The following is a 24,704-nucleotide window of genomic DNA, read 5'->3' as shown; positions in this document are numbered from 1 at the left end:
TTAACCTGATCAATTGATAAAATAGACATCGCCATTTTAAAATGAAACATATTTTGCTTCTTACTGGCAGCAGAAGGAAGTTCTTCACTTTTATTTTAAACAATTCAGTTTTAATGCCACCAATTTGTCAAGATAACATGTAACAACTGAAAAGATTGAAATTACACCAACTTCCTTTATTAACACAAACTATCTGTGTACCTAGACCATCAGCTTGAACAGTATACTACTTCAACTACCATTTCCTCATATTCAAACATTACTAGAAAGGTCTGAAAGGCAATCGTGCTATCTTCAGTGATAAATGAAGAATGATAAACTCCTGTGTTATAAATTCTGCTGCAACTTGAGATCACCAGTATGTACAGACATTGCCAAATTTATTGCATTTATTACTTGTGTCTTATCAGTGCTCTATGCATAGATATTGTACTTGAAGTTAACTATGATTTTATTAAGATGCAATTTTTCACTCTGTATTGATGTTCACATACTATTTCTGTTGCTATACCAGTGCCACTAACAGATAATCTAGATTAATTTGTTTTTATTAGCTCTACTGGCCAAAGGCCAGAAGAGCTTATGCGATGATAATGTGTACGTAGTATGTGCATCCGTGCGGTCATGCGTCCGTGCGGTCGTGCGTTCGTGCGTCTGTAAACAATTGGTTGTGAACACGATACAGTCTTCCTTTCGAAAACCAGCCAGATCCGCCCATAAATGCCTAGATTATGGGCCATGAAAGTTTTAAAGAAATGCTGTCTATTTTTAGCCAGGTCTGCATGAGCGAATTCTATTTTTAGCCAAGTTTACATGTACATGTAAATTCAAGTCTAGAGTTAAGGGAGACAATTTGCAAATCTAGGATTTTGAGAGACAATTTGCTTTTTGCTTCTGCAGTTGATTTTGTGAATTACTCTGCCTTGTTCTTGTTAAAAGCTCAAAGGCCATTTTTTAGTTCTGTAGTTTGCTCATTCATTTTAATAAAATTGGTTGTGAATGTTTAAGTTATGCACCTGGTGTCATTACTGGCCACACCCAGGGTTCACAGGTTTGGAACATAAATCTGGAAAGGTTTGAAAATCTTTTTGTGTGTTCGTGCATCCATCTCAGCACAATTGATTGTGAATGTTTGTTCAAATTGATCAATGTTGTCCTAGGATGCCCTTGACTTTGACCTTTTGACCAACTTTTTTTAACTTTTAAAACTACAGACATTTTTACTATGAGTACAGTTTTGAAAGCATTTTTTTGTCAGATGACTTTTACTTGGCACATATTAAAATAGTTCATGCAACTAATCTGCTTACAATACTTTCTGGGCTCAGATGTTGAACGTGCTACGTTTTCAGGTAACCCAAACACAAAACATAAACTATATGTCTGTTGCCTTTTACCCATACATACATGCTGTAGATTGATATGACCACAAAAGCCATGCCAGTAGAGCATAGGCCCTTTTTGGCCTCTCGTTTATTTCTACAACTGTTGTCTTTGATCATTTTCATATCATATAGTTAGTACACTTCATTATATACAAGGCAGTCAATGTCTAATTTCCTATAACAACTCGGCAATAAGCCTTTTGACATTTCTGCTTTCAATTGTCTTTATATTTTTCATTAACATTTCTTTCTAAGTTTGAAGTCTGATCACTGTTAAAAAACAGGCTCTACTTTATGGCTGCCTAGAAATGTCTTCCAAATTGATAATTATTTAAAATAACAATAACCTAATGCCCTTATGGAAACATAGTCCAAACATTCCTCAACGGCTATGAAATTATTTTTGAACAAACCTTTTTGCAGTTTACAGCCTTTAAAAAATCAAGATTTTCCCCCAACCAAATGCACTGCTTAACCTATAAATAAATGATTTTTGACATATTATACCGTAATCATTTTCACTCATTGCATGTTTTTCTGCTACAATGTTATCGCGTTTTCATGTGTATCATTTTGTTTTCACATTATTACTTCACTCATGGTTCATAGCTAATCTCATTTTATGTAAATGCCTTCTTGTTCAATTGTAAATAATGACAAATGCTGCCCAAAAGAGTGTGATAATGGATATACTCTTCCTGTCATTCATGATATTTGATAATTGTCAGCTGCGGCATCTTACATGAATTGCATTACTTTAATTTTGCCTCAGATTTAATAGTATGTGTGATGGTTTTATGTTGTTGTTATTAGAACAGGGGTTATTTTGATAAGCCAAATATCCTGTACATTATCATTTCGCCAAAGTAGTTCATTATAAATTCATATAACACTACAGACTGGTTAATTGTAATGGTAAGCTATTTTTCAATTCTTTTAAAAAAAATCCATCCTTTGATATAGCCTTCATCTTACACCATTATTTCCTAGAGCTTGACCTTGCATTTCTGTCATTCAGGCATGGTTGAAATACATTTCAAGGGACTAGACACCAGATGATACCATTGCAAGATGAAAAAAAAAATGTCCAAAACTTGGAATTTATATCTTAGTGTACATTTTAATTGAGTTTTTGGACCGAGTAAATCCCAGTAATTTTCAAAAATAGCTTCTGAGTGGGTCTTGTAAAAATCACAGGACCCCCACATGCTATTCTTTAGTGTATACACACAGCTGAGACAGGGATAGAAATATCTATTTTTTCATATAAAATATTGCATTTTTGACCTCATACTAGCCCTTATTCATAAGTTCAGTCTTGTTTTAAGGAAAAATTGCACTTGCTGATTTTGGTACTTTTGGTTCATCCCCAATTGATCCAATAAACCCTGGTATAATAATAATAATTATGGAGAAATAAAGACATACTTTATAATGTAATGTTAATTGGGCTCAATTCCAGACCTATTCAGATTATGAAATAAAATACTGCATTATAACTTTTATTAAATCATAGACCAACTATAAAAACGCACAAAAGAGAATGTTCCTTTTCATATACATTGTTCTTATTTTTCTGAAATTGAACTGCTGGTGTTTAGGCATTGGCCTATGACAGGTGTGGTTGACTGTTGATATGTAAATTTAACCAGCTACGATCACAACATCATATGCATACACCACTGTCAGCATTTTAACTGCTACAGATAATGAAGAACCTCCAATAGCTATACTCTTATAAATAATATTCAACCTTAAATTGTTTAAATCTATTTTGTATTACATTTTTCCTTTGAGATTCATTAAAAACATATACAACCTAATAAAATTTATATCCGTATGCACTTCAGTGTTCATGTTTTGTGATTTCCTTCTTAATACCAAAGCCAAAAAAGTTGTTGTCATAGCCTATTAGTTTTTACCAAATTTTTTAACATTGCAATGCTTAAGTCAGGTCTGCTTCCATTTTCCGACTCCTTGCTGCTGTATTACTATTCCCCACTATGCCCTTTTGTTAGGCAGAGCTTCCATCAATAATTATGAATTATATTTGATATTCAAAATGTCAATTCAAAAAAAGTTTAAAAATAATACAGACACATAATTGTGATACTTATTTGAGATAAAAGCAACCCTTACCATTTGTATTGGTATTGAGTGTAGTTACAACCCATGCACAATATTTTTTTAACATTGACCCTTGCAAATGCCCCATTAGCGTTCCTAATGCACATCAAAAGACCACAGTCTTTAAGTCATTCCATTTTTAATAGTTTTTCAGTTTTCAATAATGTTCAAATACTTGGTTTAACTTAAGTAATTAAAGAATAACTCCGGTCAGACTTCCATAAAAGTATATAATTAATGTCTCGATTAGCAGGCAGTATAAGAAACAAACAAGTTTCTTTTACTTTTTTATTATTCAAAAGATTGCAGCTTATTCGTTATTCACCGCTGTAAACCATCTACTAAGTAGTTTATTTTTTCTTTGTGCATCAATGTAATTTACAAACTGTCAGAAGCAATGGCCTTGCAACTGTAATATAATAGCAGCTGTAATACATGGTTAAACATAATTCGTCGGTTGAGCGAATTATAAAGGAGAGAGTGTTTATCGTTAAATATAGAACGCATAAAGTGAAGAGGAGGATTTATGTTTCTTATATAGTGAATGTTGTTTATGATTTACAGGGTAAGTCATGCACAATGTAATGCGAAACAAATTGCGTGTAACATCATTAAAGTGACACTATTATTCAAAATCTATACAAGCACATGTAAAACAAATATATATTTTGTGTCATAAACCTTTAATTTATTACTAACTAATGCATTAATGGAAAATATGTGTAGTGTGTTTAATAGCTGAAAACGCAAAATTATCAAATGATTGGTGAATGCTAAAAGATTTACTGTGATCGACTATCATCTCATAAGGTAGAAATACCGTGTTTTCTGCACCTTTCTTTCAAATTAAACTCGGTGACCTTCATATTAAGAACCACTGTTTTCGACATTCATTCATTCATTTTCATAAATTAAAAAAATGTATTAATTGTGGTAAATGTTATTTTGTGAGTAAGAGTGCATCTTTAATTGTTAAATAAGACCCGTACGAAATATTCAGCAGGAATCCGGCTAGAATTTTGCAGGAAAGTGGCAGGAATATCAAATTTACGCATGTAATCCGGCAGTAATTTATTTGTGGACAGAAATGGTATGAAACTGGACTGTACTTCATTCATTTACGTACAGAAAATATTTAACATGTTACAAAATTACAGTTGGAAACTATTTCTGAACGTTATTTTTGAAATACAAATCTTTTATCAGTGTGCTCTGATAGTTATTTGACCCAGCTGCTTTTGTTTATATTGCCTGGGCTTATCAGTTAATCTAAGGTCTGGTAGAAACCAGTGAGTATGTAGATCATCAGGGCTCAGTACCGAATACACTCGGTGGATTTAAAATGTGCAGGCGTGTTTTCTTGATGTAAACACAGCCAATGGGATTTAGTATTTTGAAGATTCCTATTGTTTTGCTAGATATAAAAAGTATCTCTCATGGTTTGAAGGTAAACACTTATCTTAAAATGTATCTTGAATTAAATGTCATTCCATGTATTAAGTACTTTATGAGTCATTAAAACATTATGATATAGATCAGTTAAATAATGATTTCCCCTCATAGTTCATGACCCAAAGACTTTCAGATTGCACTCAAATAGAAAACATAATTTTACAATAAACGAGGGATGATCGGGTAGCTCGTAAACTATTGCTCGAAAATAAAATAAATCACTATATACTTGGAAAGCATATATATTTTGGAAGGCTGATATATTTTGTACACGTTGTATACAAATTAGGTAAATACTTTGAAAAATAAAAAAAGAGTTACAGCAAATTACAATAACACAGTAAGGCGTACCCGGAGCACACCAGAGTAAAACAAGCAGGCAGTATAAGAAACAAACAAGCTTCTTTTTCAATTTTTATTTTTCAGAAGATTGCAGCTTATTCGTTATTCACCGCTGTAAACTACCTACTAGGTAGTTTAGTTATTCTATATGCACCAATGCGAATTACAAACCGCCAGAAGCAATGACCTTTGCAACTCGAGGGGTGAAAGCGAAAAGGTTCTATCACCTTCTTTATTTAATGCCACTTAGAAACTGTTCGTATTCACTCTAGAACTGTAATATGATAGCAGCTGTAAGGCATTTAAACCCAATTCGTCGGCTGGTTGAATTATAAAGGAGAGAGTGTTTATTGTTAAATATAGAACAGATGAAGTGAAGAGGAGGATTTTGTTGCTTATATATTGAGTGTTGTTTACGATTTACAGGGTAAGTCATGCACAATGTAATATCGTTTGAAATGCAAACAAATTGCGTGCAAGTTATCATTTAATTGAAACTATTATTCAAAATCAATACAAGCACATGTATAACAAATATATATTTTTAATCATAAACCTTTAACTTATTACTAACTAATGCATTAATGGAAAATATGAATGACTGACATCAAGATTGTAACCGTGTATTTAATAGCTGAAAACGCAATATTATCAAATGATTGGTTATACTAAAAGAATTACTGTGATCTACTATCATCTTATAAGGTAGAAATACCGTGTTTTCTGCACCTTTCTTTCAAATTAAACTCGGTAACCATTGTTTTCGACATTCATTCATCCATTTTCATAAATTAAAACAAATGTATTAATTCCCGTAAATGTTATTCTGTGAGTAAGAGTGCATCTTTAAATGTTAAATAAGACCCGTACGAAGTTTTCAGGAGGAATCCGGCTAGAATTTTGCATGAAAGCGGCAGGAATATCAAATTTACCCATATAATCCGACAGAAATTTATTTGTATGCAGAAAAAAATATGAAACTGGCTTGTACTTCATTTTCGTACGGAAAATATTCAACATGTTACAAAATTACAGTTGGAAACTATTTCTGGCCGTTATTTTTTAATTACAAATCTTTTATCAGTGTGCTCTGATAGTAATTTACCCAACCTATTTTTGTTCGTATTGCCTGCGCTTATCAGTTAATAGTAACGAATACAATCGGTGGATTTCAAATGATCAGGCGAGTTTTCTTGATGTAAACGCAGCCATGGTATTTTAACCTTCTGAAGATTCCTATTGTTTTGCTGGATATAATCAGTATCTCTCATGGTTTAAAGGTAAACACTTATTTTAAAATGTAACTTTAATTAAATGCCATCCATTGTATTAAGTACGTTATGAGTCATTAAAAAGTTTATGATATAGATAAGTTATGAATGGTTTTCCGTCATAGCTATAGTTCGTGACTCAAAGACTTTCAGATTGCACTCAAATAGAAACCATAATTTTACAATGTATTTTAAAAAGGGCAATGTTTAAATTGAGTGCATCATAAAGCCCTATAAAAAAAATTGTGTGACGTAATAGTTGCTGAACAGAATACATGTTGATCAGATTATAAAAAAGGCATAACCAACCAGCAAGTTGTGTCCGTGTTAGGAAAGTGAAAATTATCAAAAATGCACCAAACTCACGCAGTATTCCAAAAACTTTTATTTTCAAATAAGTTTGTGTACACTATAAGTGTTTCTTCATTTCTTAATAAATTTGTATTGCATTCATTATTGATCTTAAAATAACAAAATATTAACTCATGCAATTGTCATAAAAGTATCTAATAAAATAAATTATAATTTTATGAATGAAAAATATATTATTTTTATTTAAACAAAAGTCAGAAAACGTTTAAGCATGCATGTAGTGAAAATATATGAATGTTGTTTTTTGCAGAGTTCTAGAAATGTTGTAAATTCCAGTTACATTAATTATTGCGTGAAATTTCACGGTCACATCTTTACAGACAGACTTTTAAAAGTCCGATTAATTAAAATAGTACGTCCGTTGTTATGGTCATTCCGTTTGTTTGGAAAACGTAAATTCTATTTTATTTTTAAGTTCGGATATTTTTACGCACTAAATTTTGAAAATTCCTGCTCAAAAATTCCGGTTAATTTAAATATTACGTCCACTTAATTACGGGCACACGTAAACTGTTCTGTTTTCCTTAATTCTGGGTGTAATTCCCATATTTCCGTACGTAAAACAGATAGTCGTACGTACGTATTATGGTTGGAAAATTTCGCACAGGGAGTACAATTGTAAACAATTATCTTTCACATATGACATAGAATGCTTTATTTTGATGAAAAGCGTTAATAAAAAATACAAAAATAATATTTTAATGCTTGTATGAACAGAATTCTGCTCAAAATAGAACCTACAAGTTACTGTCTGTCTTCAAAAGTAAAAATTGAAGAAATCTAGTTGGCAATATACTATTTACAAACTAGTTTAATATTAACAGTTATCAGTTTGATAACTGATAAATAAATGAATTGTAAGTTAGTTTTCAAAATCATTGCACATACTTATTTGTAATCACCAGCGGATTTAGAAGGGGGCACCCAACGCGTGCCCCCTCTAAAATTGCCCAAATTTACTTTTTTTATCAATAGGGGAGAAAAAAATATGTAATAAATATGCTCATAGTACACAATTTCCGACTGCAAATTGTTAAAATGTTCTTGATGGAGCAACCCCGAATCCCCATGCAAACAGTTTATGCCATATACTTTCAGTTCTACGGGTGGTGCGCATGTCAAAAGGTTGCGCCCCTTAGTAACGCCTCTCTAACGTCAATTCCTGGATCCGCCACTGGTAGTGATACAGAAAGTATTAACAAGAATTTCATTAGACAGAATGACAGAAGACATGAAATTCAAACCATGGGACTGGGTGGTGTTCGCTGCCATGCTGGCCGTCTCCATGGTCATCGGGATTTTCTATGCAGTCCGTGAAACCCTCGGCAAAACCGAGGCGACGACCGGCGAGTATCTCATGGGTGGCCGGAAGCTTGGCCTTCTTCCGGTCTCTATCAGCATTCTCGTGTCGTTCTTCTCGGCGATCGTTATACTGGGAAACCCAGCGGAAATGTACACGACGGGGACCATGATGTTCATGTTAACGATAGGGATGCTCCTTTCAATCTTCCTGGCTGCCACTATCTTCGTCCCATTGCTGTACCCACTTCAGCTTACAAGCAGTTTTGAGGTTCGTCTTGTGTTTTTATTGACTTTCATTGACTTTTCTTTTTAAACACATCGTCACGATTCGCAATTGCTGATGGAGACGAATTTCACGTATATGTACTGTCCTTTATTTCTCGAGACCTAAATTTTCAAAGGTATACGGGCTTTATATATCTTACCTTTCCCCTTATTCAAAAGGACAAAATCCACGTACATTTGATACACATGCAACGAAGGAACCTTAAAAATAAGGTATACGGGCTTTATATATCTTACCTTTCCCTTTATCCAAAAGGACAAAAACCACGTACATTTGATACACATGCAACAAAGGAACCTTAAACATAAGGTATACGGGCTTTATATATCTTACCTTTCCCCTTATTCAAGAGGACAAAATCCACGTACATTTGATACACATGCAACGAAGGAACCTTAAACATAAGGTATACGGGCTTTATATATCTTACCTTTCCCCTTATTCAAGAGGACAAAAACCACGTACATTTGATACACATGCAACGAAGGAACCTTAAACTTAAATGGTCACTAGCATTGATTTCTTTTTTTACTTTATTTTACAGTATCTGGAGCTTCGATTTAACTCAAAGGTTGCCAAACTGACAGGAACATTCATCATGATAGTACAACAGGTATTCGTGTGCAATTATCAATAGAAAGCATGATAAAAATATATATGTAAATATCCATCATAACATCCAATGTCACTGATTTTGATATATGTAAGTATCCATCATAACATTCAATGTCACTGTTATTCTTCGTGTTGGCATTAGTACATAGAAATTCCTTTTCGACATTTTTGTCGACATTTCATGATAATATCATTTCAAATAAAATATTTATGGTAACTTTAAAATGGTAACTAACACAACCACATTGAGCATTACAGAATTTGAATAAAATTTAACACCAATAAAATCTAATTGTGAAAATAAAACCTATTTATTTTTTGTTAAAGCATGTGTATAAACCTCCGACAGGATCGCCGAACAGATTCACATTTAATCATTCATTCAACCCAAACTATATTAAACAAGGTACAAATCCTCCAAATTTCCATTTGGAAACGAAACCAACTTCCCATTTACTTTAAATGTTTCCATTTGCCTATTGAATGGTTTTATAAAGTGATTGATTAAAAAGCTCATGCATGCACACTGACTAATATTAAGGCATTGCCGTTGTATTTCGCGCTGATCACTAAGAAAGTTAACATTTATTTTAAAGATGCACTCTTACAAATAAGATTTACCACCATTTATAACATTGTTTTAATATTCCAAAAAGGATGAATAAATGTCGATGAAGGATACCGAGTTGAATTTTAAAGAAATGAGCATAAAACACGGTACTTCTACCTTACAAAACTATAGTAGTCCACGGTAAATCTTTTAGCATTCACTGATCAGTGAATATTTTTGCGCTTTCTTCTATTAAATACACGGTTACATTCTTGTTATCAGTAATTTATATTTTCCATAAATGCATTATTTAGTAAGTAGTTAAAGGTTTATCAGTCAAAATTTATTCACCGGACTGCCGACTTAAGAAGATCAAAATAAATTCTAACTTTACCTTAATTCATCTTCAGGTACTGTACATGGGCATCGCCTCGTTCGCTCCATCCACCGCACTGGAAGCTGGTATGAACTGCTGTGGCTACGTCATTTAAGGAACATTCTCTCAGATCGAAAATAAAAGAGTTAACAATATATTCAGGAATGCTATATCTATATATGTTCTATTTAATGTCAGATAATTGATATGACTTCCTTCTTAGGTTATGCATTCTAACACTGTTTAATTGAAAATCATGGTCTGCTCTGTGTCCATGGTTCCGTAATTTTACCAGTTAATATACCTGCCATTTAAAATAGTTACCGCATCTAAAACAATTCCAAAATCGAAGGCCAATTATAAATGTCCACGCACTTATAAATATGTAAGTGCAAATATGAGTGGTTGCTGTTCATTCGGAACAATCTCTCCATACATAATGTAGACCACTAAACAAACAGTCGCTTTGTTATTGGTCCAAGGTCAGTGTGTGTATACCACATGATAAATTACGTCATAAATGCTTCGTCGGAAGGCAACATTTTGCTTCGAATGATGACTTAAAACAAAGGTAACTTTTACCTTTCTTCACCATATTAAATGAAACAAAGGGCAGTATTACCGGAGTTTGATTAGGTGATTAGTTTCCTCAAACACTTCGACAAACCTCTTTCCCAAACTAATTTTTTGACAGTAGTCAATCAGGCGGTGGTTTTGTGAATAGGTTTGTCGAAGTGCTTTAAGAAACTAAATTCTCAATCAAACTCTAGTAAAAGACCAAAGGCGGGGCTCTGTAAGCGGCGTAGTTTCTCGCTTTGTTTCATTTAAAATGGTGAATAAATAGTAAAGTTATATTTGTATAAAGACTTCATTTGAAGCAAAATATTGCCCTCCGCCGTAGCATTTATGACGTAAATGATCACTTGGTATTCGGTTCTTATTTGATCTTATCTTAGTTTATCTCGAATTATCAAGCTATAATATTTCAGTGACGGGGTTTCCGGCCTGGGCGACCATCGTCATAGTCGGGTGTGTTGCAACAGTCTACACGTTCTTGGTAATTGTAGTGTCTTTTCAGCATATTTTATCAGGTGAATCGGTAGATTTAAACAGAGGCTAGGCTAGTAGGCAAATAAGGTCTCAATAGCTAAGTTCGTTTAATGGTTATTACACATAATAATAAGTCATTTACCATTATAATTGTTTACCGATTGTGTCGCCAATACAACTTATAACCTTTTACCATTGCACTACGATGCATAGTATCATGTATGGTGCGTAAGGAAGAAACTTTAAATTTAGCAGATTTGTTCTAGTCTGTAATAATAATATGTTCTTACTGACGGTATGATGGTTTGGACAGACATGTTTCAGTGTGTTGGCATGTGATATGTTCTTGTTTAGGGCGGCATGAAGGCGGTGATTTGGACGGACGTGTTTCAGTGTGTTGTCAAGTGATATGTTCTTGTTTAGGGCGCATGAAGGCGGTGATTTGGACGGACGTGTTTCAGTGTGTTGTCAAGTGATATGTTCTTGTTTAGGGCGGCATGAAGGCGGTGATTTGGACGAAAGTGTTTCAGTGTGTTGTCAAGTGATATGTTCTTGTTTAGGGCGGCATGAAGGCGGTGATTTGGGCGGACGTGTTTTAGTGTGTTGTCAAGTGATATGTTCTTGTTTAGGGCGGCATGAAGGCTGTGATTTGGACGGACGTGTTTCAGTGTGTTGTCAAGTGATATGTTCTTGTTTAGGGTGGCATGAAGGCGATGCTTTGGACGGACGTGTTTCAGTGTGTTGTCAAGTGATATGTTCTTGTTTAGGGCGGCATGAAGGCGGTGATTTGGGCGGACGTGTTTTAGTGTGTTGACAAGTGATATGTTCTTGTTTAGGGTGGCATGAAGGCGGTGATTTGGACGGACGTGTTTTAATGTGTTGTCAAGTGATATGTTCTTGTTTAGGGCGGCATGAAGGCGATGATTTTGACGGACGTGTTTCAGTGTGTTGTCAAGTGATATGTTCTTGTTTAGGGCGGCATGAAGGCGGTGATTTGGACGGAAGTGTTTCAGTGTGTTGTCAAGTGATATGTTCTTGTTTAGGGCGGCATGAAGGCGGTGACTTTGACGGACGTGTTTTAGTGTGTTGTCAAGTGATATGTTCTTGTTTAGGGCGGCATGAAGGCGGTGATTTGGACGGACGTGTTTTTGTGTGTTGTCAAGTGATATGTTCTTGTTAAGGGCGGCATGAAGGCGGTGATTTTTGGACGGGCGTGTTTTAGTGTGTTGTCAAGTGATATGTTCTTGTTTAGGGCGGCATGAAGGCGGTGATTTGGACGGACGTGTTTCAGTGTGTTGCCAAGTGATATGTTCTTGTTTAGGGCGGCATGAAGGCGGTGATTTGGACGGACGTGTTTCAGTGTGTTGCCAAGTGATATGTTCTTGTTTAGGGCGCATGAAGGCGGTGATTTGGACGGACGTGTTTCAGTGTGTTGTCAAGTGATATGTTCTTGTTTAGGGCGGCATGAAGGCGGTGATTTGGACGGACGTGTTTCAGTGTTTTGTCAAGTGGTGTGTTCTTGTTTAGGGCGCATGAACGCGGTGATTTGGACGGACGTGTTTCAGTGTGTTGTGAAGTGATATGTTCTTGTTTAGGGCGCATGAAGGCGGTGATTTGGACGGACGTGTTTCAGTGTGTTGTCAAGTGATATGTTCTTGTTTAGGGCGGCATGAAGGCGGTGATTTGGACGGACGTGTTTCAGTGTTTTGTCAAGTGGTATGTTCTTGTTTAGGGCGGCATGAAGGCGATGATTTGGACGGACGTGTTTCAGTGTGTTGTCAAGTGATATGTTCTTGTTTAGGGCGGCATGAAGGCGGTGATTTGGACGGACGTGTTTTAGTGTGTTGTCAAGTGATATGTTCTTGTTTAGGGTGGCATGAAGGCGGTGATTTGGACGGACGTGTTTTAATGTGTTGTCAAGTGATATGTTCTTGTTTAGGGTGGCATGAAGGCGGTAATTTTGACGGACGTGTTTCAGTGTGTTGTCAAGTGATATGTTCTTGTTTAGGGCGGCATGAAGGCGGTGATTTGGACGGAAGTGTTTCAGTGTGTTGTCAAGTGATATGTTCTTGTTTAGGGCGGCATGAAGGCGGTGATTTGGACGGAAGTGTTTTTGTGTGTTGTCAAGTGATATGTTCTTGTTTAGGGCGACATGAAGGCGGTGATTTGGACGGATGTGTTTCAGTGTGTTGTCAAGTGATATGTTCTTGTTTAGGGCGGCATGAAGGCGGTGACTTGGACGGACGTGTTTTAGTGTGTTGTCAAGTGATATGTTCTTGTTAAGGGCGGCATGAAGGCGATGATTTGGACGGACGTGTTTTTGTGTGTTGTCAAGTGATATGTTCTTGTTTAGGGCGGCATGAAGGCGGTGATTTGGACGGACGTGTTTCAGTGTGTTGCCAAGTGATATGTTCTTGTTTAGGGCGGCATGAAGGCGGTGATTTGGACGGACGTGTTTCAGTGTGTTGCCAAGTGATATGTTCTTGTTTAGGGCGGCATGAAGGCGGTGATTTGGACGGACGTGTTTCAGTGTGTTGTCATTGTTGCCGGCTTGCTCACAATCTGCATTCAGGTTAGTTGTCGATTAATCGAAGCAAAAGACGTATTAACTGACAATATATAAAAGAAAACATTTTCGCTTTTGACTTTTATAACTCTGTTTTTGCATGTTGCGTCAACATTAACAAGTTTCTTTTTAATCTTTTTCATACAAATTAAATTTTACATTTATAAAAATGTATATGCAATCAATCATCTATTCTATACAACTATTGTCATCTAACAATAACTAATTCCTTGTCCAGATTTGTGTATGAATGATGCATGCTTGGAAACTTGCGTGTGCGTGTGCGTATGTGCGTTTTATTTTGATTTTGTCCTTTCACAGGGTGCAATAAAAGTTGGCGGCATGGATCGTGTGTGGGAAGTCAACGAAGAATGGAAAAGGATATACTTTTGGGAGTATGTTTATGTTATTTTGGTTGGTAAGGCTTCTAATAGGTCTTGGATTCAGTCTGTTACACATACAAGTATATAATATGAACGAATTACATCCCGGGATTGTATAATGACAACAAAATACATCATCCATCACATCAACACTAAACCACTAAAGGTATACATATTTAACTCTTTTTAATGTCTGTATACTGCTGATCTTGACCAAACGTTTACAATATTCTTGCAAATCTTTAAGACACTGACCGTGTTACATGTTTTAATTAGCGCGAGCACCTGCAGTATTTTCACGTGAAAACTGGTGTAAACTGTACGTGTGTTGTCTTTCGTGCACCTTATTGTTGGATTGAATCTGTCTCGTGTTCTAAAATTGCTGCTGTGTTTATCACAATATTGGCCATCGAATTAACAGAAAGATTCCAATTATTTGCAACTAATCATATACCAAACTAAGTATGACTTTATACATGTATATTCCAGTGCTGACCCTGATCCCCGGACAAGACACAGTATATGGACCTTAGTTGTTGGAGGGGGTGTCCTCTGGTTAAGCGCCTTTGGTATGAGCCAGCAGAGCGTCCAGCGCTACTGCGCCGTTAGCACTCTCAACAAATCAAGAGGGTACGTGGATAGCGGAATATGGGAACAACATGAGATTCTAAAAGCAGTCTGACTGAAGAAAATGCAAGCTTACCTGTTTAGATCATAACCACTGCACTCAGTAAAGGGCGTATGCACATTAGGTTGTTGAATGGTCAGATGATTTAAATCCAGTCATTCAACAATTTACATGAAGGTATCATTAATATTTAATACACAAAAAACAGCTGACTTGGTAATCGAAATATTTCCTTGTTAAATAGTTATAATAAAACTAATATATCTTAGTGTAAGGATCCTTCAGTGAATATGTGGTACTCTTTGTGAACCTTTTCTCAAAGCAAAAATAATTATAATTGTCCAATTTAAGGGCGGTCTTAACTAACATGGATTATAATTGTCCAATTTAAGGGCGGTCTTAACTAACATGGTGGGCGTCGTTATCATCATGTCGCTATCCTGTCTGTCAGGCGTGGTCGTCTTCGCTTACTATGTCCAGCAAGGGTGTGATCCACTCTCAGATAAGCAGGTCAGCAACCCCAACCAGCTTCTCCCGCTGTTTGTCATGGAGGTTCTAGGGTATCCCGGTCTACCCGGCCTCTTCATGTCGACACTCTTCAGTGGGGCACTTAGGTGAAGTATGATATGTTCAATTATTTGTTCACAATCGGTTGCAGTTTTATCTAAAGTGCAACACTCTATTAAATGTAAGATAAGTCACTCAATCAAGTGTATGCGCACGTGGAGACATATTATAGTGTTTTCATTGCATTTTACGTAAGTTTTAACCTAGTCCTAACATCCTTAACACCATCGTATATGTTGTAACAGAAGATTTGTATCTGGTCAAAAAAAGTCATTTACTGAACACTTAAACAGCAGCAATCGCCATAATAGGCCAGAAGGAGCTATTTCTTCATATTATAACACCCATTTCAGCTCAATGTATCCTTATCTGTCCTGAATTAAAACAGTAGCAAACACCAAACAGTGCCATACCATAATCGCCCGGAGGCTATATTTCTTCATATTACACCTATCGCAGCTCAATGTCTTCTTATCTGTCCTGAACTAAAACAGCAGCAATCACAATACAGTGACATACCATAATCGCCAGAAGGGGCTATATTTCTTCATATTACACCAATTTCAGCTCAATGTATCCTTATCTGTCCTGAATTAAAACAGTAGCAAACACCAAACAGTGCCATACCATAATCGCCCGGAGGCTATATTTTTTCATATTACACCCATTTCAGCTCAATGTCTTCTTATCTGTCCTGAACCAAAACAGCAGCAATCACAATACAGTGACATGCCATAATCGCCAGAAGGGGCTATATTTCTTCATATTACACCAATTTCAGCTCAATGTCGTCTTATCTGTCCTGAACTAAAATAGCAGCATTCACAATACAGTGCCATACCATAATCGCCCGGAGGCTATATTTTTTCATATTACACCCATTTCAGCTCAATGTCTTCTTATCTGTCCTGAACCAAAACAGCAGTAATCACAATACAGTGACATACCATAATCGCCCGGAGGCTATATTTCTTCATATTACACCTATTGCAGCTAAATGTCTTCTTATCTGTCCTGAACTAAAACAGCAGCAATCACAATACAGTGACATGCCATAATCGCCAGAAGGGGCTATATTTTTTCATATAACACCCATTTCAGCTCAATGTTTCGTTGTCTATCCTGAACTAAAACAGCAGGAATAACCATACAGTTCAATACCATATAGGCCACCTATTTCAGCTCAATGTCTTCTTCACTGAATGCCCTGGCAGCCGTTGTGTGGGAAGACATTCTCAAGCCTTGTGTTGGTCATCGTGTGTCTGAGACCGCACGTACGTGGATCACCAAAGTAATAGGTAAGACATTTAAAACATGTGCATGTAAAAACATTTTAAAACAATAACAATATATAACTGAAAGAATACACGCCATTCGGTCTTGCAATGACCATCGAGTATTCGAGCGATTTACACACCATAACTTAACATGGTTTTGTTTTTGTTTTTACGTATCAGTAAAGTCGATGATAGGGAATTAACTAACGATGCATAATTGAAATACTAGTACATTTGAAACCCTATGTTGGTCAGTGGATCAACGGGGGTAAATAGATCAAAAAAGGAGTAAGAACAAGATGATTAACTACGTTACAAGAGTCGCATCGGTATTGCTAATATATTTCTCAATAACAAAAGGCAATCACACAATAGCGCAGTTATAATTGTTTTGAACACTATTGTCTTTAGTTACAAGATTTTAGAGTCGTATTGTTGCTATACAAAATCGATTAAACAAGACACCAACTGTACAGTACCTTTAAAATGTTGGACACGCACCTTTTCAACACAAATAACGATGGTTCAATAGTTCAATCGTTTTTAAAAAATGCATGCGAATAACAATTTCTTGATTGATTGTGTTAACAATATCTGTACACGAACCTTATCACATGCCTTGCAGTACTAATATTCGGTGGAGCGGGAGTGGGCTTTGCTTTCGTTGCTATGTCGCTAGGTGGCTCCGTTGTACAGGTACCTAGTCTCTATTTTTTTTATTAATAGACAACTTGTACAATGATTATGTTTTTATGTCGTCCCTTTGTGTGACGCATCTCAATTCACCTTTCTACTGCACGGACGATGCTGTATTGAGTTCCTTGTTAATGTACAGCATTTTTCTCGTGTGCTGTTCTTTGCGTGAAGAGATTCTGAGGTGAATCATTATTTTCAAAGGATATTTGTTTTCTAGTAGTGAGTATCTGGTTAAAAATGCAAGTTTTGAGTGTCTGTTTTGTCTGTTCCTGTAAAATTTGGGGCTACACTGGTGATTAGCAGTCGGATATACATCACTAATGTATCAAGAGTTTTGGGCTAAGACAATTGTCAGAAACGAACAACGTCATTTGCTTTATCTAACTCTAACTCGCGGATAAGTTTTCTTTCCTCTGGAATTTAATAACATGGATGAGAGTAATAACGTACATTTATTTCTAGCACACCGGATAGGCATTTCCGGTTAAAAATTCCGGATATGGATTTTGTTTAGCTTGTAGGGTCCTTGGCTTGTCCCTGTAATTCCGCTGCTTTGTTATAACAGGCTTCCTTCAGCTTTACCGGGGCCGCATCGGGACCGCTGCTGGGGATCTTCCTGCTCGGTGGCCTCTTTCCGTGGGCCAATTGGCTGGTTAGAGTTTGTTGTATTTTTACCCATGTGTTAATATCGCAGGGAATGTAAAGCAGTTTAAACTGTTATAATAGCACACTTGAAACGTGTCATACTAGTAACTGATCTTTCTGTTTCGCTTAACATTATACAACCAAAGCAATGTTTACACCATGCATTGTTTTTTTCAATTTTCAATCAAAGATTATTTCTAATGCGTTATTGCTTTCACACAAGGGTTGTACGATTGGCGGATTTGTCGGGTTGGCGATACCGATATGGATCAGTTTTGGATCATACGGCCTGCCCAAAAAACCTTACGCGCTGGAGTTTCCAACTTCCAACTGCACCGTTTTGGAAAGTCTCGTCACAACTACAATACCACCGACAACTACGGCCTATCAAATGTAGGTTGTTTTGCCCTTCTAGTTTTTTTTAAATGATTCAGCCATTATTATACTATCACATGTGAAAACATAAATTTTACTAAAACTTTGACGACCTGTCAGATGGTTTCTATGTATGGTTGTATGTATCTTGGGGGAGTGCTTACTGTTGCTTCGGCTTAATTAATTTACTGTAGTTGACATTTTGAGAACGTAACTAAATTCTAATTTGTTGATATTATCATTTCTTTATACTTAATTAATGTTGCAAGTCGGTATCCCGAAGAATTATTATTTAATATTTATGTCTGTTAGCCTTTGAACCATATGCATGTAAACAAGATCTTAGTTAGGGGTTAAAACTATGCTTGTTTCCGTTTTCCCGGAAATAAAATAGTTAAAATTACACAATTACATTTAGATAAACTACATATAAGCACATTTTAAGGTAGACAGGGAATACATTTGTTCAGTGGTTGAAAGTTTTCCTTGCATAAAAGTTAAGAAATGATAGAACGTACTAAAAATTATTTTAATTTCGCGGTTTTTTATTGTTTGCTTCTTGATTTTGACCAATTTTGCGAGGAAGAGGTATAAAATTTGCCATCATCAAATGGTAAACTGAGCACTGAGTTGGGTCGGTTAAAAATATCCGAGATAATTAAACAATTAAAAACTTACAACAACTTGTTTAAATATTTGAATGACAATGTATATAGAATTCTATGAGAACCTTAACACGTTATATAATTCCACCCAAATTAACAATGATATTTATACCACCATTTCATGGAATTTAAATAAAATGCTCACTTTTCATTCAAAGCTATGTGTTCAGTTTTCCCTTCATCTATACGAGTTCGATATGGCCGATGACATTGCAGCCTTGACCTTGGAAATACCTTTAAAGAGAAATTCTCAATAAGTTTTCTTCTGTTTGCCAGTTCGGGCGTTGAGCATCTCTACACATTGTCGTACATGTGGTTTGCCTCCATCGGCGTGGCTGTCTCTGTAATTGTTGGTCTCATCGTTAGCGCCATCACCCGTAAGTATCCGCTTGAATCCTCTTTAGAGATTCTGCGTAGCATTACGTGTACGTCCACTTGTTTAAGTTGCAGTTGGCCATAAAAGTCGTTTGTGAATAATCCCTTTAAACATAGACCGGCAGGATCACTGGCTCGCGAATAAAGTACTTTTCTTTTATCGATTTTCTAAATGTCATTATTGTTCCTACTCAAACCTAAACGGAATCGATCACATTGTGTTTTTGATATCGATTGCACGCTTTAAATTTTAAAAAGTACACATATATAACTGGATGATGTATAGCACAATTTATTTACGCGCTGTGGATATCGACGACAGGCTTTTAACTCAAAAAGGTTCTCTAACCTGTATTATGTAGATCACAAATAGTCAATGTATTCAGGATATCGATTACATTGTATATACTTTGTATATATAAAAAGTACACATACCTGGAGGATGTTGATCACATATTATCTATGTGTTCTGGAAGTGCAATCTCCCGCATGTTATATTTCTCATCGTTCACAGTGCCACTGTTGGGGAGATCGGAGGTGGACTCGAAATATCTTATTCCGATATTTGACCGTCTGTTCTGTTACTTGCCTGATAAAATACTCGCCCCGCTCAGATGTGGCAGGAAATATAAACATCCACAAGTAAGTATTGATGACTAGCTTAAAGAAATATCAGTACAAAGAGGAGTCTAGCTTTTATGTTGCCCGAAGAAAATCGAGTTTATCATCCATTCGTCAACGGCGTAGACAAGCTTAAGGGACTATCACAATACAAGTTTGGTGAACATTAAAAAGTTTCAAAGGTTCGGGTTTTTTTTTATATTATATTAATGTGCATTTTTAATGGTAAAACTTACTTCCCTTGTAATAACATGTTTTAGTATAATACGATGTTGAGCATATTTAGGAACAAGTTTTTTTTTCAGAGATGTTTTGAAGTTCCGTTTGCGATTTATTTTACGCAAACGTTTATCCGGTTTACGTGAATATGTTTTGAGTCAAAATTTTCTAGACTATTAAATCAACTATTTATTGTGGCTTCTTAACGATACATTTCCGAATAAGAAAAAAGTTCAATAAAAGAGTAAATAATAGTGACTTAAATTAGTTCATATATAATTTTGATTTGTTTGAACGAATGTTTATAATTATTATTGCGTATCCAGGAAATCTTAGAAGAAACATTGAAAGAAAAGAACATGGAACAGAATGGGACATTAGTTAAAACAACATCATCACAGCGTTATACAAAAACACAGGACGTCAATGGATCGGATGGAGCATCGGTAGTCTATAGCAACAAAGTATTTACAGACGATGAAATGAATCAAATATAACAGATACTCGACATGTTGTTACATTGTCTTTGTTCATAATTGTTTTTACTGACACTGAAAATGAACATTTGCATTCTGAAAAAGTAGTTTTTAGAGATTATTTGTGTAATAAATATATTGCATGCTATTATCATAGTTTATTTTCTCCCACCTCAGATAAAAAGATCCATTAATTTAACCATGCTAGAAATTCTTATCTTGCCCACGGGCGAAGATAAAATGCCCGTATGGAACTTCTTTTAATGGTCACCACATTGTAATTACCTCCCTTGTTGAAGACTGTCGTCTGTAGCGCATCATGGAAACCTTGTCTTGTGGCAATATCTAGAACGCGAGTTAATTATATCTCGCTTCGAATGTCACCAGAAAACAGTTTTCACGCACCTTTCAAGAAATAATGCTTCACTCTCCTTAGAACTATTTAAAGACCGATCAGACCATTTACATACTCGGAATCACTGCGCGAATATCCATGACAACCACGAATATTGCATATCCGTACGCAATCATTTCATTAAGTACAAAAGAGTTCCGGCAAAAAAATACATTTTTACTTAATTTTGTTTAACTGAGGTGGGAGAAAAAGCATCTACCATAGCCGCTCGTGTAAGATAGGTTCATCCCGACCCTCGCGCAGGGTGTTTTGCGGAAACTCGGTAAACCTCGTTTCCGCAAAACACCCTACGCTCGGGTCGGAATGAACCTATCTTACACTCTCGGCCATGGAAGATACTTATAATCCCCAGCAAAACCAAAGGTTTAAGGAGAGGAATATTGTTCTGGCATTGTCCGTTTGTCCGTCATTTTATCCATCCATCCGCCCGTCAGCCTTTCCTGTCCGGAACTATATCATTACATGCATTGGTCACATTATGTTCAAAGGTGGTCGCGTGATCAAATTTTGACTGCTTGTAAAAGTAGGTCACATGGGTCCAATTACTAGGCCATTTAGGTCAAATCTTAGAACAAATCTTTAGAATAAACTAAACATTGTATTTCGCCAAATATACACCATCGTTAATCAGAATGTTTCCTTTGATAAACTCTTTGACAATTTTAAACTGGGTCACATGTGATAAAATATAAGAACACTAAGCCATTTTTGTCAGGATTCGTGTAACATTTGTTTGAAACTAGGTCATGAGGATCTAAAACTTGGTCACTAGGTCAAATCTTATAAAAACAAAATCGTGTGAACTCTCCAGAAACTCTATGTTTGCAATATTCCTGGTCCAATTTGTATGACTAATTTGAAACTGTGTAACGTTTGGTCAAAAACTAGATTACTACGTCAAACAAAATGCTACACAATAAAAATATTTTTTTTATTTCAAACATTTACAAACAAATTCATATCTCATACCCAACGTTCATAAGAGTCCATTAATCTGCAGCCGCAGTGCATCTTTTGGTTGGAATATTTCACCAATACTTGATTTTGTTCATCTACTTTGCCTTATCATGTTCAATGAGAATGATTGTTATATTTACATTATGGTATGTGTATAGCTGTGACATATTTGTTTGATGTAATATGTTGTACGTCATATACCTGTAGTCTTGGAAATTCTTACGAAACCTTTATTGCAAATCCCAACACTTATCGCAATCGTTTTCATCATTAACATTTTTTTTGTTGAATGCGCTTGAACCGTCATCTTCGGCGTTAAACAAAAAAATGTAATGATTTTACAAATATGAAAATGATAACGAAAATTGAGTGATGTGAAAACGTTATGTTAACGTCAAACAGACCTTGTCCTGAAGACTTTGTTAGGCTTTCTTTTTTCGCGGTTTCCATAAACTAAAAGAAACGTTATCCTAACTTTCTGACAACGGTGTCCTGGTCATTTTGATAGACGCAGTTTCGATTTACGAACAATTAATTAATACGAGTATACGGTTGTGAATTGTTTGCAAAAATAACGTTTTATCAACGTTAAGAAAAGTCAACATTCCTAACGTTGAGATAACGTCCTTCATAACGTTAAGACAACGTTGGCACTACGTTGCCACAACATTGAGCCAGCCATGCATTATAACGTTGTATGAAGTTTGTGTATTTGTTTCATAAGTTACGTTGTTACAACTTAAAAAACATTCATAACGCCGTGGCACTATCATTATGTAGCTTTTATTGTTTAGAGACACATCTTACACCATAAGTATTAACAAGCATATCCTCCACCATGTACATACATGTATTGCTATCTTTGATTGAAAAGTTAAAAAACAACTCATCTCAATATCGTCTCCGACTCGTCTAAGCGACTTTCCCTTCCAATACATCTCTCTTTCCGTTCTATATCATCTCTCCTTTTTGTTTTGAACACTTTTTTTTAAATATTTAAATATGAATATACATATATATTTCTTTTTTCCCCACTCGAATGTACATAGATTACAAGTTAGTTACTTTTTCATTATTCCTTTTTCGAATAAAGCCAGTTCCTAATTCCTTATTCTTATATCGAATAAGGAAAAAAGAAACAAAACAAAACTAGTTTCTTATTCCTTATTCAAAATATATTATTGCAAATAGGCGAAAAACACTTCTTTGTAATGTGTTTCGTCTTTTCATTCCAATTAAGTTACTTTGGGAAATGAAACAATACAAAATAAAAATAAGGAAGTCGTTCCTTGCAGTATTCCTTATTCAACCACCCCGCAATATGCTAATTTCCGTTATTTTTTTGCAAACGTTAAAGACAAAAAGTATCTGGAAATTACGGAAACCCTATAATATATTATTTTAAAAGCAAATGGTAACTTGAAAACGTTTCTTTTTTGTTTCGGTATAGTTAATATTCTACTATTTCCACTAGAAAATCAAAACTGGTAAGGTTACACGTACACATACATGGTTTCAATCTCCAAGCACACCGAAAGGGATGTAACCGCTCCATATATTCAATTTACTGCGCTTTGACCTGAAAGTTAATCGATTAATAACAATCGAGCATCTTTGTTTACTTCCACGATCAGTGATGCGTGCCAGTTGTCAAATGTGGATTTCATCATTTCTTATTCTCTTTTCACATTCAACATGCTCTCAAAATAATGACCACGGTGCGGATCTGCAAGACAACATACCTGGGATAAAACACACGAATTCTGAAGGCTTGACAACTTGTGATTCAAATATGGCGGATGTATCCACATGTGACAGAAACATTGAGGTGACAAGTGTTCATTCAGATCAGATTTCTGAAGTTCACAACGTTCCTGTTAGTGTTCTGATAAGACCCATTCCTTCCATTTTGGATGAAGACAAGGTGATATCCTTAATGGAAACAATTAAGGTATGCGCACACGTTTATTATTTTACTGTATCATAAAGGTGTACACAGGTAAAAAAACAACATTTATCATTGTATGCAGGGGCGGGTCCAGGATTTGAGTTTATAGGGGGCGTAACTTTGGGGTCTAACCTTTTGACAATGTCAAATGGTACATTGTACATGATATTTTACTGTTGGCTTCTTTGAATTGAACCATTGAAAAACTGTATACATTTGAAGTTGTTTAAATAAATTGTCTAAACATGGAAGAAATTGAAGCGCAAATAATGTCTAAAAGTCACCATTGAAATTACGCAATATCGTTCAGAAGCGCAAGTATGAAAAACACCGCCCTAGTGTCTTTCAAATTTAATTATTTTTCAATTTAATAAATTTTGCTATCGTTGCAAAGAAGTAATAACAAGCTTTCAGAAAATGGTTTTGGTTTTATATTTCTACTTTTATAAGCTATGCAAATAAAACATTTAGTAAAAGTCACCGTTGAAATTCGCGTAATATCGCACTGAAGCGCAAGTATGAAAAACACGGCCCCAGTGTCTAACTATTTCAATTCTTTATCAATTTAATAAATTTTGGTATTAATTTAATATTAAATTAACTACTGGAAGGATTTTGATGAATCTTTGAATACTGATTGCTCAAATTGTATAAATTTAACTCTTACTAACTTTCTTGAACACATTTCCCTCCTTGTCTTTCCATTATTATTTTGTTCATACAATTCTAATCCAAAGTCTTAACCATGTAAAGTAATTTAATT

General features: G+C 35.5%; 1 protein-coding gene across 2 annotated transcripts; it reads left to right on the top strand.

The window, feature by feature from the left end:
• Positions 1–3,994: 3,994 nt before the first annotated feature.
• LOC128224372 (sodium-coupled monocarboxylate transporter 1-like) lies at positions 3,995–23,080 on the top strand. 2 transcript variants are annotated; one of them, XM_052934191.1, is made up of 17 exons: positions 4,002–4,077; positions 5,391–5,523; positions 8,048–8,519; positions 9,082–9,150; positions 10,113–10,164; positions 11,068–11,135; positions 13,620–13,700; positions 14,016–14,089; positions 14,567–14,707; positions 15,098–15,319; positions 16,455–16,570; positions 17,175–17,245; positions 17,811–17,897; positions 18,114–18,283; positions 19,207–19,307; positions 19,820–19,947; positions 20,472–23,080. In XM_052934191.1, exons 3-17 carry the CDS (start codon positions 8,169–8,171, stop codon positions 20,640–20,642), a joined length of 1,902 nt encoding a protein of 633 aa, XP_052790151.1. In that variant the 5' UTR covers positions 4,002–4,077; positions 5,391–5,523; positions 8,048–8,168; the 3' UTR covers positions 20,643–23,080. The 2 variants fall into 2 exon arrangements, with proteins under 2 accessions (XP_052790152.1, XP_052790151.1); XM_052934192.1 differs by lacking the exon at positions 5,391–5,523 and having other exon boundaries at positions 3,995–4,077.
• The last annotated feature ends 1,624 nt before the right edge of the window (positions 23,081–24,704 follow it).

Source organism: Mya arenaria, chromosome 17 (genome assembly GCF_026914265.1).
Source record: "Mya arenaria isolate MELC-2E11 chromosome 17, ASM2691426v1".
In the NCBI taxonomy this organism is placed as follows: Eukaryota; Metazoa; Mollusca; class Bivalvia; order Myida; family Myidae; genus Mya; species Mya arenaria.
The sequence above is the reverse complement of the archived record's forward strand: the minus strand, read 5'-3'. Positions and strand labels throughout refer to the sequence as shown.

Coding starts and splice junctions, on each gene's coding strand:
- LOC128224372 (XM_052934192.1), top strand. CDS start 8,169: ATGACAGAAGACATGAAATTCAAACCATGGGACTGGGTGGTGTTCGCT. Junction 9,151..10,112: donor TCATCATGATAGTACAACAG/GTATTCGTGTGC, acceptor ATTCATCTTCAG/GTACTGTACATGGGCATCGC. Junction 17,898..18,113: donor TTCCGTGGGCCAATTGGCTG/GTTAGAGTTTGT, acceptor CTTTCACACAAG/GGTTGTACGATTGGCGGATT.